The sequence below is a fragment of the Chaetodon auriga genome, chromosome 17 (assembly GCF_051107435.1).
Source record: "Chaetodon auriga isolate fChaAug3 chromosome 17, fChaAug3.hap1, whole genome shotgun sequence".
Classification (NCBI taxonomy): domain Eukaryota; kingdom Metazoa; phylum Chordata; class Actinopteri; order Chaetodontiformes; family Chaetodontidae; genus Chaetodon; species Chaetodon auriga.
The window spans coordinates 3,551,168-3,563,583 of record NC_135090.1 but is presented as its reverse complement, the minus strand read 5'-3'; the positions used below and the strand labels follow the sequence as shown (position 1 = coordinate 3,563,583).

The 12,416-nt window shown below is 41.2% G+C and overlaps 1 protein-coding gene across 2 annotated transcripts in view; it reads left to right on the top strand.

Moving 5' to 3' along the window:
• Window positions 1-12,416, top strand: part of LOC143335221 (retinoic acid receptor beta-like) — a 179,091-nt gene that overhangs the window by 145,587 nt on the left and 21,088 nt on the right. For both annotated transcript variants that reach the window (XM_076754487.1, XM_076754488.1), the window contains one exon: window positions 6,368-6,528. In XM_076754487.1, the coding sequence (XP_076610602.1) occupies window positions 6,368-6,528 (161 nt within the window). The remainder of the gene's footprint in view (window positions 1-6,367; window positions 6,529-12,416) is intronic.

Below are 12,416 nucleotides of genomic sequence, written 5' to 3'. Positions count from 1 at the left end.
GTAAGACAGCTTGAGTTAGCAGAAAGATGTGGAGTTAGGAGACCCAGTTTTTCCTGCATTCACACCTCGCTGACATCCAATCAGTGTGAGCCCTCATCTAGATAACGTATCCAGATAGAAATCACATTTTAATGCGAGGTGTAAATGGGGTAAAGATGTCGAGCTTGTTGTGGAGTTGTGTCTCTGAGTGGCCAACATATTGCATTAATGCTGCTTTAAGTCATGTATTAAACAAAACTGCCAAACTTTTGCTGGTTCTAACTTCTCAAATGTGAGAAATGTGCTTTTGTCTGTTGTATTTTTTGGACCATTAGTCAGACAATGCAAGCTATTTGAGGACACTTTTTACTGCTTTCTGTAGGAAATGAAAATAGATTTTAAAAACACTTCTACAAATTAATCAGTAATATTTGCAGCCTCTATTTCTCTTTTAGTCATTTAGCCATGCACTGTCCGGGGTAGTAAAGGCATGTTCAGAGAGACAACAGTGTAACAAAACACAGCCCTGAGGGTTGAATAAGGGTGCCAACACAGAGTGTTTTGGCATCTGACAAGCCTTCAAACTCATGGATCTAATACTCAAACTGGACTTCCTGGATCATTTGTTGTCATCACACTGGGACCTGAAACAACATGCCCCAACCAATGAAAGAATTTTACCAAGAAAATAGAGTCTGAGGAGCCAAACACACATATATAGAGACCAGTAAAAATAAAAGTGTCTGAATTTTCATACATACTCTCATGTGAGTGTGGTGATCACAGGCATTTCATTATGGTGACAGTCTCTATACTGCATGGGTTCCCTCTGCCCCTTTTGTGGGTATTAAAAAGCCATATATTTTCATGGCCTCATGTCCGATGCATCATTTGGATGTATCTGCTCATGCTAGCAGTAATTTGCTTGGAGTGCAGTGGTAATTGATTGCCCTGGATGGGTGGGGGGTTCACTTGCCACATCGCTGTCTTCCTAAATCACATCTCGTAGCTCGCCAGCCTCTGTGTGGACCGCAACCCCCTCGCCAGACACAGTTTGTCACCTCACTATGACAAATGACATGCACACACACACACACACACACACACACACACACACACACACACACAGATTGAACAGATTGTGGGTCGTCCCCCTTTCTATACCATTATTCTGCACCATCCCCCCTTCCATGGGGCAAAGAGTGTTTTTCCCATGTTGTGTTTATAAAGAGAGGTTCATGGACCACCTGGTTTTCTGGTTTTGTCTGTGCCCCTCCACCATGACTGTCTGTTCTCTGTTGCTGTCGAAGTTTTTAACCCAGGCAGGCCAGGTGTTAAGATGACACTCTACAGCTGGTGTTCTTTTCTAAGCATTGTGATCAAGATAAAAAATATGCCTTTTGCTGTGCCATGATTGTAAGAAAATCCTCTATCACTCACCTGGGATGGATATATTAGTAGAGAGGGATGAGGCACAATATCATTTGCACATTTTCAGTCTCTCCTGGAAGGCATTCATCGTGTTGCTCTTGGTTATTCACATGGAAAGAGATGGAAATAGTTGCGTAAAGAAGAAAAAAGAGAGCTAGGAAGAGAAGTCTAAATCCTGTTTACTTTCTCACCTCCACACATGGCAAACCACAGCATGCAGTGAGTGTTAATCAGGGTTTCTGAGGCTTTTTGAATGTCAGACAAGCAGTTCTGATAAAGGCTACTGTCAGCCTAAGTGTCAATGTAGAAGCAAGAGTCACATGTGATTTTTGAGGCATATGTTTCATAATGTGCCATATTTCATGTGACTGATTGAATCACATGGTAGGCCAGATGTGATAATTCAGATGTTTCACATGTAAATTGTAAACATTAACATGTGGAAACAACAATATGTTGTTTGCATGTGGCATCACGTCACACTTTGGTTGTGGCACAAACTGCAGATGGAGGGCAGGAAGTGAATTTCTGCATTTGAAACCCTAAAACACACTCAAAATGCCTGTGTTTTGTGTTGATTATGGTTGATCAAACTGAGAAACCAAAAAGAGATTTTATCGAGTCTCAAAAGTCAAAAGGGTGAAAAAATGCAAGAAATTGACCAAATAACACCTGAAAAAATGACTTGTTAACTATCTGTGGTCGGGCGGAGCCGAGTCGGATAATGGTGGTGGTGTTACATTAGCTATTGTTTCAAATCTGGACCCAACTGTGAACAGAGGTTGTTTGCCTCCAAACTTTTGTATATATTCATTTGTTTTCAAGAGTAGAACGACATCTGAATGACCTGGTAGTTGGTTATATCTACCGCCTCAATAATAGGCAAAACTCTCAGTTCAGTTGAAAAATCGCTCCTCTTCAAAACGTCAGGGTCACATCCACGATGTGTTCTGATTTTCTGTTTATATTATATTACATATTATATATTTCTCCCGTGATTTAAACTAAACTAGCACATTAAGAGCTTTCCTCCATCTTTTCCATTATGGTTTTCACTTCCTGCCCTCCATCTGGATTTAACATCATGTGACTGCAAACAACCTGTTAGACAATGTAATATAATATCTGATAAATATTACATACAGGGAAGCAGGATGTATGTGAAACATTTCATGTGTGACTTTGTCCTGTAACCATGTGGTTTTTGAACATTTCACATGTGAAATATCACTTTTCACATTTAGAAACATAATGTGCTCTTTATATGCATGTATTGCTATATTATCATCACCATAAGTTAATATTTGTTAGAAGTCTTTAAAAAAAAAAAAATTCTTTGGCTTTCTCAGTCTCATATCTCATATTTATAGTGGGCCATTATTGGGACCATACTTGTTTTGTCCGTGTGCACTGGAGAGATATCTGGAAGGTCTCTATAGCTTCAGTCTGATCTACTACTTAACTGTCCGCTTTATCTGCTGCTGCTGCTGTCTTCAGTGATAGCAGCTTTTCTCTATGGAGCAGCAGAGCCCAAGGCTCTCTATCCTCTGTCAGTCAAACCCCTCCCACTGTCCCCACACTGACATTATAAACCATGATGACAGACAAGGTAAGGATCAATTCTACCATCACTGGTTTCATTTTACATCTTTGAAGATTATCATTGCCAGGCTCGGAGCAGGAAATACCATTAACATTTGATGGTATCACCAAAAGCTGCTCCACTCAGTGTCCAGGATCTCTCTTCTTTGCTCCATTTGATGAGTTCAATGTTGTACTTGTTTATTTATTCAAATCAAATTTTAGTTTGTTCCAATGAAGTCATTAACATCGTCACTGTCAAAGTTTGCTTTATTAACTGTCTGAGATCACAGTTGATGTAGTGGAAAGTCTCGCCCATATAATGAACATATAGGTCAGCGATGTAGGTCAGAATGTATGGAGTGATTAATGTCAGTACATTACTGCTGCCTCTTGGCAGTGACACTAATCAGCATGAGGTCATGGCTGACCAAAACATTCGGTCTAATTCTCTGAAACAGAATGGGACTGAATGACTCTTCTTTCATTTGGATTTTGATGAGATGGTCTGATGATGTGGGACGTGGGTGTATGCCAACATTAAACAGGTACATACAGCATATGGACTCCCAGACTGTGACTGATTTGGCTCTGAGACTATATGTATTTCAAAGTACTGACATACTAATATAATATTTTCCTACTTTATTGAATGATACTGATGCATTTAATGTATATCCTTTCAATCAGGAGAGATTATTTTAAGGACATAAAGTGTTGATAAAACAGAGGAGATATTTGAGATTGACTCCAGCTGGGGTTAATGCCTGATTATGGGGATAAGAACTATAATCGGTCAATGTCATAACTCCTCTGACCACGAACACTCTGAGTTTAGTCTTGGTGGTGATGGTGGTTTCTGGATGTTAGCATTAGCAGGAGCTGAAGGCAGTGTGCTACACTTCTTTAAATTACAGTTATGTCAGTATTTTTGTAAATATTGATCGTACCCAGTCAGACAAGAAGATTTATATAGCCCCAAGTTTGGACGAATGTCTTTGTATCCAGTTCAGAGATAAAATAGGTCCAGGGTGTCCTTAGTCTACTCTACCACAAAGACAAAACCATGTAAGCGAAAACATTCAAATGTAATGTTAACTAGTTCAGCATATTTCACCGTCAGTACTCAAAAATCCCAGAGAAAACAGCTTTGGTCAAACACCCAATGAAGATTTGTCAGTTTATCCTTGATGACAAGAGAGAGTTGAGAGTCAGTACACGAGACGCTGGGGTTGCAGTTTATAGACTTGCATCCAGATAAAAATAGTAATCTGTTATCAGGCCAGTCGACTGATAAATGAGTGTGCTGTGGACCTGAGTTTAATTAACTCTCATTACGGCCATGATGTTGACCAGCCAAACTGAATGATGTCATTATTTATTATCATAGAAATATCTTAAATGTGGATTCAATGATTGAACTAGTGAAACAGAAAAAAATACAGTCCCAATGAAAAGGTATTTTAGTTGTAATTGTAATAGTAACTTAAATAGTTCATTTTTATTTTGCTGTTATCTCTGCCGTCTAAAATCTTGTGAATGCAGTATTAGCAATGCTACTCCTCAACAACCTGACCCAGAGTTTTCAGGGCTAAAGGACGGAGGGCTAAAGGACGGAGCTCAGGGGAACCGTTTGTGACCACAAGCAACACCTTTCACATTACACAAAGTCATTTGATCCATTGCTATAAACAATCTGATTATGATAATTCAGTCATTCAATAAATACAGCAAGCTAAAAAAAAAAAAAAACTGCAGAATAATGACTCAGTGCTGTTGTGGTTGTGTTCTTAAAATTCAAAGTATGACAAGTAAAATGGAATGAAGACCTTCTCACAGATTTTGTAACACCTTGAAGCTCTTCATAGTCACGTACCTGTATCTGTCTCTCTGTACAAGGAATAAACCCCAACCCACACTCAGCAGGTCTCTTCTCTTCCCATTCAACCATGTTAGTGCAAGACGGGATCACAAGCTGGCTTTAGTGCGTGAATATAAAGGGTTTTATTGCAAACTAGGGCAGAGGATGTGACTGTTGTCAACCAACGAAGGTCCCTTGGGTGCCTCGGCACTGACAATGGGCCCAGCTCTTTCTCTCTAGCTCCATTCTTTATTATTTAAAAGGGGAGTGTGCAGCTGATCAGACTTGTGATGTTGGGATGATCATGCTGTGTGTTGAGTAATAAATCCGGTTGGTTTGTTTGAATTTCCTGCTGTGATAGACTTCAAAGATCTGCACCTAATGAAGCAAAGGACTCTGTGGACTTGGGTCTCTCAGGGTGCACTTTACATACAACAAGCACAACAGCCTGTGTTTTACCGTAACTCCTGCCTGTTAAGAACTGGGGAATTCTCTCCAAAGGTTTTCTGCGTTAATTTGGGATTTCTTAAAGCATTTCGACTAGTGTTTTATTCAGTGCAAAGTTAGTTGTCTTCTTACAGTCCAGCTGCCATAAACCCTATGAAGATGAGATGATTTAGGTTGATAAATAATAGTTCATATGCTCATATAGATGTCCTTCAATCATTACCATACCCTTAGAGCAATATCAAAGGTACCACATGGACTGTTTCTGTAAATAAACAAGGTTATGTTTGCATTTTTTGTATCTTTCCACAATGCAACGTGCATATTCCTGATGCTAAATACACAAATTTAATGCATTTCCTTCCTCATAAGATATTTACAAAGCCAAATTTTGGAAGGAATTTAAACATAACTTATTTACTGGGAATTTTCATTTGGATGTAAAAACTGTATCCTCAAAATAACTATAGCTGTCAGATAAATATAGCAGAGTACAAAAAAGATGGGGTGGGGCAGAATAAAATAGCATTAAATGGAAATCCAAAAAGGGAAGTACCTCAGAATTGTAACCCAGAATTCATTTTGTCCCTCCAACTAAAACCTACTCCCAAAGTCATATTAGATTACACTTTAGATCTCATAAAAAAGCACCAAAATAGCTCAAAGAGGAAACTGATGAAGGTAATTATTTGAGACTGGCCACACAAATCACACAATCCATTTGCGAAGCACTTGAGTTTCTTTCTTTCTCTTGGTTTTTTTTTTTTTTTTTACAGACACTTTTGTTTTCTCCCTTTCTGGAGACTTGTGCCAGTGGCACTAAGCTGACAGAGACTGATTGAGCTGACAGAGCAGACTGCAGCTAGAAACTTTCTGTCCTTATGCAAGGTCTCATTTTAGAACTTGACAACTTGCTGCATCTCTCAAAAGTAAGAGAAATGCTTACTAGCAGCAAAGTTCTGTTGTCTTTTTGGCTTCAATCCGCCAACATCCACATTTGCTTCGATGATCAGTCATCCATTTGCAAGTCATTGTGGACGCTAATCCTAATCTTTTGTTCTCCTTCAGCTGTTCGCAATGACCGGAATAAGAAGAAGAAGGAGAGCCCAAAGCCGGAGCTGGCAGAGAGCTACGAGCTGACGGCAGAGCTGGAGACCATCATTGAAAAGATTCGTAAGGCCCATCAAGAAACCTTCCCTTCCCTCTGCCAGCTTGGCAAATACACCACGGTGAGTTCACTGTCCTGAGGTGTCAGACATCTATACAGTAGATCAGTCAAAGTGTTCAGCCGCACTTCTTTCTGAATCATAAATATAACAGAGCTGCTATGTTTGTTTGACTCCATGACTCTGTTTGCCAATGGCGCCATATGCTCCTTTGATCCGGTCTTGCAAACTAGCTGTGGGTGCAGAGCTCATAATGATAATCAATCTCTTGTACTGTATTCTAAATCCCCCTCTAATGCAGCTCGAGAGTTCACATGTACACCCCTGACTGTCCAGGCAAATCCTCACCAACACTTGCATGCATCGTAATAGAACTGTGCAGCGAACACATCATGACTTCCAGCTCCCTCTGGTGAGATGGATCTGAGATGGTAGCAGAGTTTGTTTACCCCAGCTTTTATATGTTGCAACAGTGAGAGGAGAAAGCAAAAGAGAGATGTCAGAACTGGAAGACGATGCAGCTGCCAACATCAAACCCTCATCAGGGAAATGCTAACCAGCCAGGCAGCTGCCCATCAGTTTGGTAGAAGCAGACACCAACTCAAGCCTCAAGTTTTTGACGTTTCTGAAAGTGGAAAAAAAAGTGGCTAATCCAACTTGCGTCATTATCTGCTTCCGTGAATCGAAACACGTGTGGAAGTGACGGATTCGTGCGTTGATGTGCGACAGCGCTAAGCTGGGTGTCAGGAATGGTTGTCAGGGTTTGTGAGGGCTTTATTCCCCCTGTCATCTCCCCACAGACGTCAAGGTTGAGAGTTCTGTACCGTCCCTGAACCTCCCTCAAACTAAACTAACAACCCATGAAAAGGCCAGATAGCGAGGGGACGCTAATCCACGCAGGACCTTGAAGAAGAATCTCGTCAGTTGGACACATTAGACCCTTGCTTGTCCAGCCTCAAAGCAGCCGACCCTGTAAAGGACAGTGTAGTCCCCTCATCTGAGTGACAACAAGCTTCTCTTACCCCTGAGGGACGGTTCTTCACTTGTCAACGCTTGGTGCAAAAGTTGGAGGTCATACAAATGTCGAGAAAACCTCCAGAGCGAATATGTTGCTGTAAAACCCGTGTTCGGCTGACTTTTGGGATGCTTTGACACGCAAATGGTTGGAGCTGCAGGATGGCTGATCGCTGGATAGCAAGCAGAGATAGCGGCGCTTTGATTGACACATAGGCATGGCAGCATTGTGCACAGAGCTGACAGCTTCTAATGTGTTTGTTTTTAAGCTGACTTACATATAGATTACAGTCGGCGGGAGTGAGCTGTGATTGACACTGGTGCTCCACAAACAGTCTTCTATGGGGAGTGTTTGAGAGCTGGAGGAGGGAGGTGTATGTTTAATGATTTGGTGCTTGTCTTGGAGATCTCATGACACCTGTCAATCATGTAAAATGCTGTTTATACTAAGATAAACAAATCCACTGAGCAGCCATAATGTGCGGTAATATCTCTCTTGTTGCACTGATGAAAATCATTCAGTCACTGACAATAAACTTTGGAGCGGAGATGCTAAAATAGGGCAAATTGGCATACAGTGCAGCTATTAGCTTTCCACTGCGTGCAGCTGTACACTGCTGCGGCTGTCATTTCAATGTACAGTAAGCTTCCATCTCCATAACTCTTTATTTCCCCCCTTTCAATTTGAGCACAAAGCTCCTAATCGCTGTAACCCCTCTGTACTCCACCCTCATCCAATTCCCTCTCCCACGACACACTTCCTGATTTTACAAAATAAACAGTCGGCATTGAGGTAAAATCCACAGCTGAAAATAGTGGGACATAATAGCAAAAATCTTGCTCCCTGGTTATGATATAAGCCAGTGTTTACTGTTTGTTGGAGTGGCAGTCGGGCCTAAGATAAAGCCTTAATCTGGATCAGTGGTAATTATGCTTGCTCACAGACTGTGAGAAGTTCCTCATTATTACAAGCGATTGGATCCTGATGCGCCTTTTGAGTCCTCCTCGTCGGAAACAGAAGAGGAGCTCCCGCGCCCCTAGATTAGGTTAAAGCTCCAATTATGTGGTGAAATATTCAAATCCTAGTCTGCAGTGATTTAGGAGTTCATTGCTGGGTTAGCGGAGATAGCTGCGAGAGTGAGAGGGCTTAGCTCGACTATGAATAACGCTTCATTGACAGTGATGGTGATGAAAAACGAGCCTGGCAGTTTCAAAGACAAAATAAAACATTAGCGCTCGGCGGGGCCCGGCGGCTGCAGGCGGCTGCGGCGGCTGCTGCTGTACAGGACATGGCCCAGCCTGGAGATATTAGCCACATTACAGTTTGTCTGCCGTCGCTATTCGTCACAGGTGCTGGCTGCTTTTACTGCCTTCTCCCTTTCTGCATCTGTACACACGAGCCTGCTGATGTACTGCACGCTGCTCATTTCTACACTGCCAGCTTCTTTTCTAATGTCGCAACTTGTCTAATTTGTTTAGATAAATGTTCTTAAATGAAATTAGAATTCCCCGGCAACTTCCTTGTTTCGCTCTATTGAATTATGGGACTTGTGTAATTGACTGAGATTGCAGGGGGGGGGTTTGAAAAAAAATCCAACTGCGAATTATCTCACCCTTCTTCCTCCTCAGCTCCCCCTTTTTCTTCCCTTTCCCTCTCCACCCAGAGGGAAGAGCAAGATAAGTTGCTTTAATATCAGCCACCTCCACCCCCCCAACATATGTGCATTGTGGAAACACACTCTCTGTCTAGCACACACAGACACTCACGTCTTGGCACCTCCTCCTTCCCCATCAAATCGGACGTCAATCAGTGGAATGTGCGTCCGTAGTGCTGTTGTGTCGACTGCAGCTCGTTGTCTGTGATTTAAGCACGGCCCTAATGTGCCTCTCACTTAACCCCAGATCATATTTAATGATCTCTCTCTCTCTCTCTCTCTCTGCTGTTCTCCGTCTCCCTTTATCTCCGTCTCTCTCTCGGGTGGCCACACAATAGATTGTTTCCTCATGACAGTGTCCAGCAGCCACGGCGCTAACTGCCTCCCAGTAACAACCTCAGGCGGATTGATGTGCTGTGGTGCAGAGGGCCGCTCCAGCTGTCTCCACAGGCTCCTCAGTGTGCTGGTTGAGGCTGTTGGGCGCTGCTGCATTCAAGTCCTCTCATACTGAAGGAGCTTCTGGGGCTGGGGTTAGACTGATGCTGAAGATTGCCAAAATATTGAGTGCATATCGGATTATCAGTAATGGATGTCATTTTAGTTGGCCAGACTTTTCACCTGTTTTTTTTTTTTTTTTTTCTTCACTAGCTTCAGGGGTGTTAAAACCTGGCTCTGCAGATGAGCAGAAGCCTGCGTTGTGTTGTCCAGAGATCATGTCCTCTGTAATTATCTGGGGATTTTGTGGGATTTGGTAACCAAATTCAAATGTGAACTTAATGGTTTAACACAAATTTAATGGAATGATTGAATCTGAAAAAGTCACAGTATAAAATTAAGAAAAAAAGTAAGCCTTTTTTTTTGGTGTCTAGTCAGAAATTAAGCAATGTGTTGGGGAAACTGTATTTTGTAAATCTTGGCTACAGCCTCAAATAAATATCACTTTTTTTTTTTTCTTACAAGAGCCATTAAATGACCGTAACATCACCGTTTTGGCTAAATCCAGCACATGGAGCGAGGTGTAGCCAGCTGTGTGTGTGTGTGTGTGTGTGTGTGTGTGTGTGTGTGTGTGTGTTTGCTTGCTTGCTTGCTTGCTTGCTTTACAACAATGGAAATAAGTCTTACAAATGATTAATTAGTTAATAGAGTTAAAGGAGAAATGCTGTTTCATTCACTCCGTTCATTTCAGTCGTGTCTCCTTTGCTGTTTCTTGGATCACTGTTACGTCACTCTGTACGAAACTCAACATTTTTAAGAACTCTTTCAGATTAAAAGCCTTCCAGCAGCTTGCTGTTTCTGCTTTTAATGTGAAACATCAGCTGGAGGTGTTGAGTTTTATTGACTTCAGTTTAACACTGATCAATTAATTAATTGATGCTATAGGAATGAATTAATGAACAGCAGTGCCTCTGAGAAATGGAAATGAAAACTAGGCTGACTTAACTAATTGAGCTATTAGAGTACAGGTAATTCCACCCGATCAATGTTGTTATTGTAATTGCTGAGATTACGAGAAATATTATACTTTCTAAATTTCCGAGATGCTTCCTGTGTTTAAAATCCTCAGCTGTTGTCTGATCATGAAAGCTGTAAAGGTTATTCTCATTTTAGATTTGAATTCCAATTCTTTGTAATAGTCCCTGCGAACATAGCAGATGACTTCATGAGCATACTGGCTTTGAGCGCAGACTACTGCTCATGTGTTGGAAGGTAAAGAAGCTGTTGAACAAAAGGAAGCAGGTGAAAAAACTGACCACCACAGTCAGAATTGTTTACACTCTGGGATCCAGCAGCGAGGTTACAGGATCATTGTCACCTCTCTCCACTGGCGAATCAAAGCCCTAACTGGCTAGATTCTGATTTGAATCATGTGTAGAAGACCGCATACATGGATTCCCTTAGACTGGGAATGATGATCCAGATGCTGTTCTACCCTGACAAGAATAAAACACAGACAAACAAATCACATCATATTTGGCCTAAATGGATAGATTACACAACACCCCTGTGAGACCGGCTTTAACAGAAAACTTACAGTCTGTCTTTTTCATTAGCTGGACTCCTCTGACAGCTGCAGGGTACACGTGTGTACACTCCCTCAGTTTGACTGTTGAAAACTTGAAGATCAGAATTTCAGACTGACTTGTGAGATGCTGCAGACTGATTTTCTTATTCCTGTCCAGCTTTAATATTCCCTTTGTCTGAGTTTTGATATACTTAAGTTATGTAATGCTTTCTTTTCCCAGAGTCCATTGCTTCTTCTGTCAGTTTTATACATTATTTATCTGTTTATACAATACTCACTTTAAAATTGCAAAGATGGAAAGCAGGGTTTATTGTTGTTTTCCAAACAAAAAGTTGAGAAGTCTGATATAACCAAGTTAAGTCTCTCAACTGAACGCTGCAGTTTGAAACAGGTCACATGGTTAGTATTCGCTAAAATACACAGACAACATTTTTCTGTGTGTCTGCGCATCCCGTTTGAGTGGAGATTCTGTGTTTTATGCTACTGACTTCATTACAGAATAAACAAGGAGTTTGTGTGGAGACACAATGCCCTTTTTGTCAGTGTCTCTTTGCGGTTGTATTTATGATCTGAATATAAAAGCCTATGCAACAGTCAATTACAGCTGCACAAAGGCTTTTTTTCCATCTCTCCCGAGGCCTATGAATCATACCGTGTACACTCCTAACATATCACAATGTTTCTGCTGGCCCAGGCCGTGGCGCAAACCTTTTTGATGCTGTCAAGAGCACTTTTTATATACTTGTTTATTGTTTATGTGCTTGAGCTCTAGCCCTGCTACATAATGGAAAAATCAGAGCAGCAAAGCCGTGGACTCTAAAAGGAAAACAGATACTTTAAAAAGATCCTATACTAGAAGAAAAAAGCAAGTTTCCAGTTAAACACTGGTTTGGACGAGTGGCTGGCTGATACATGCTGTTAGGATAGTGCACACAAGTGAGTTTGTGCTTAGATGTTTGCTTATAACAAGAAATTAGATTAAAAAAAATGTGATAGCACATTGTCATATATGAAGTGGGGGGGTCGTGTCACCATCTCTGTTCAAGGATGGTCTTTGTCATCCCCATGGCAACAAACTCCATCCTCTGAAGGGGTTGAAAGCCATTGAAAAAGATTAGACTTGATGTGGTGTTTTGTCAAACTCGTACTTTGAAGGTGAAGAATGAACTGTCACTTTCAAATGTTCAGGTTTGTGTACTTTTCAAAACAGTAGCAGTCTGTAAAAGTACTACATTATGTTATACCTACTTCTTCTAAGT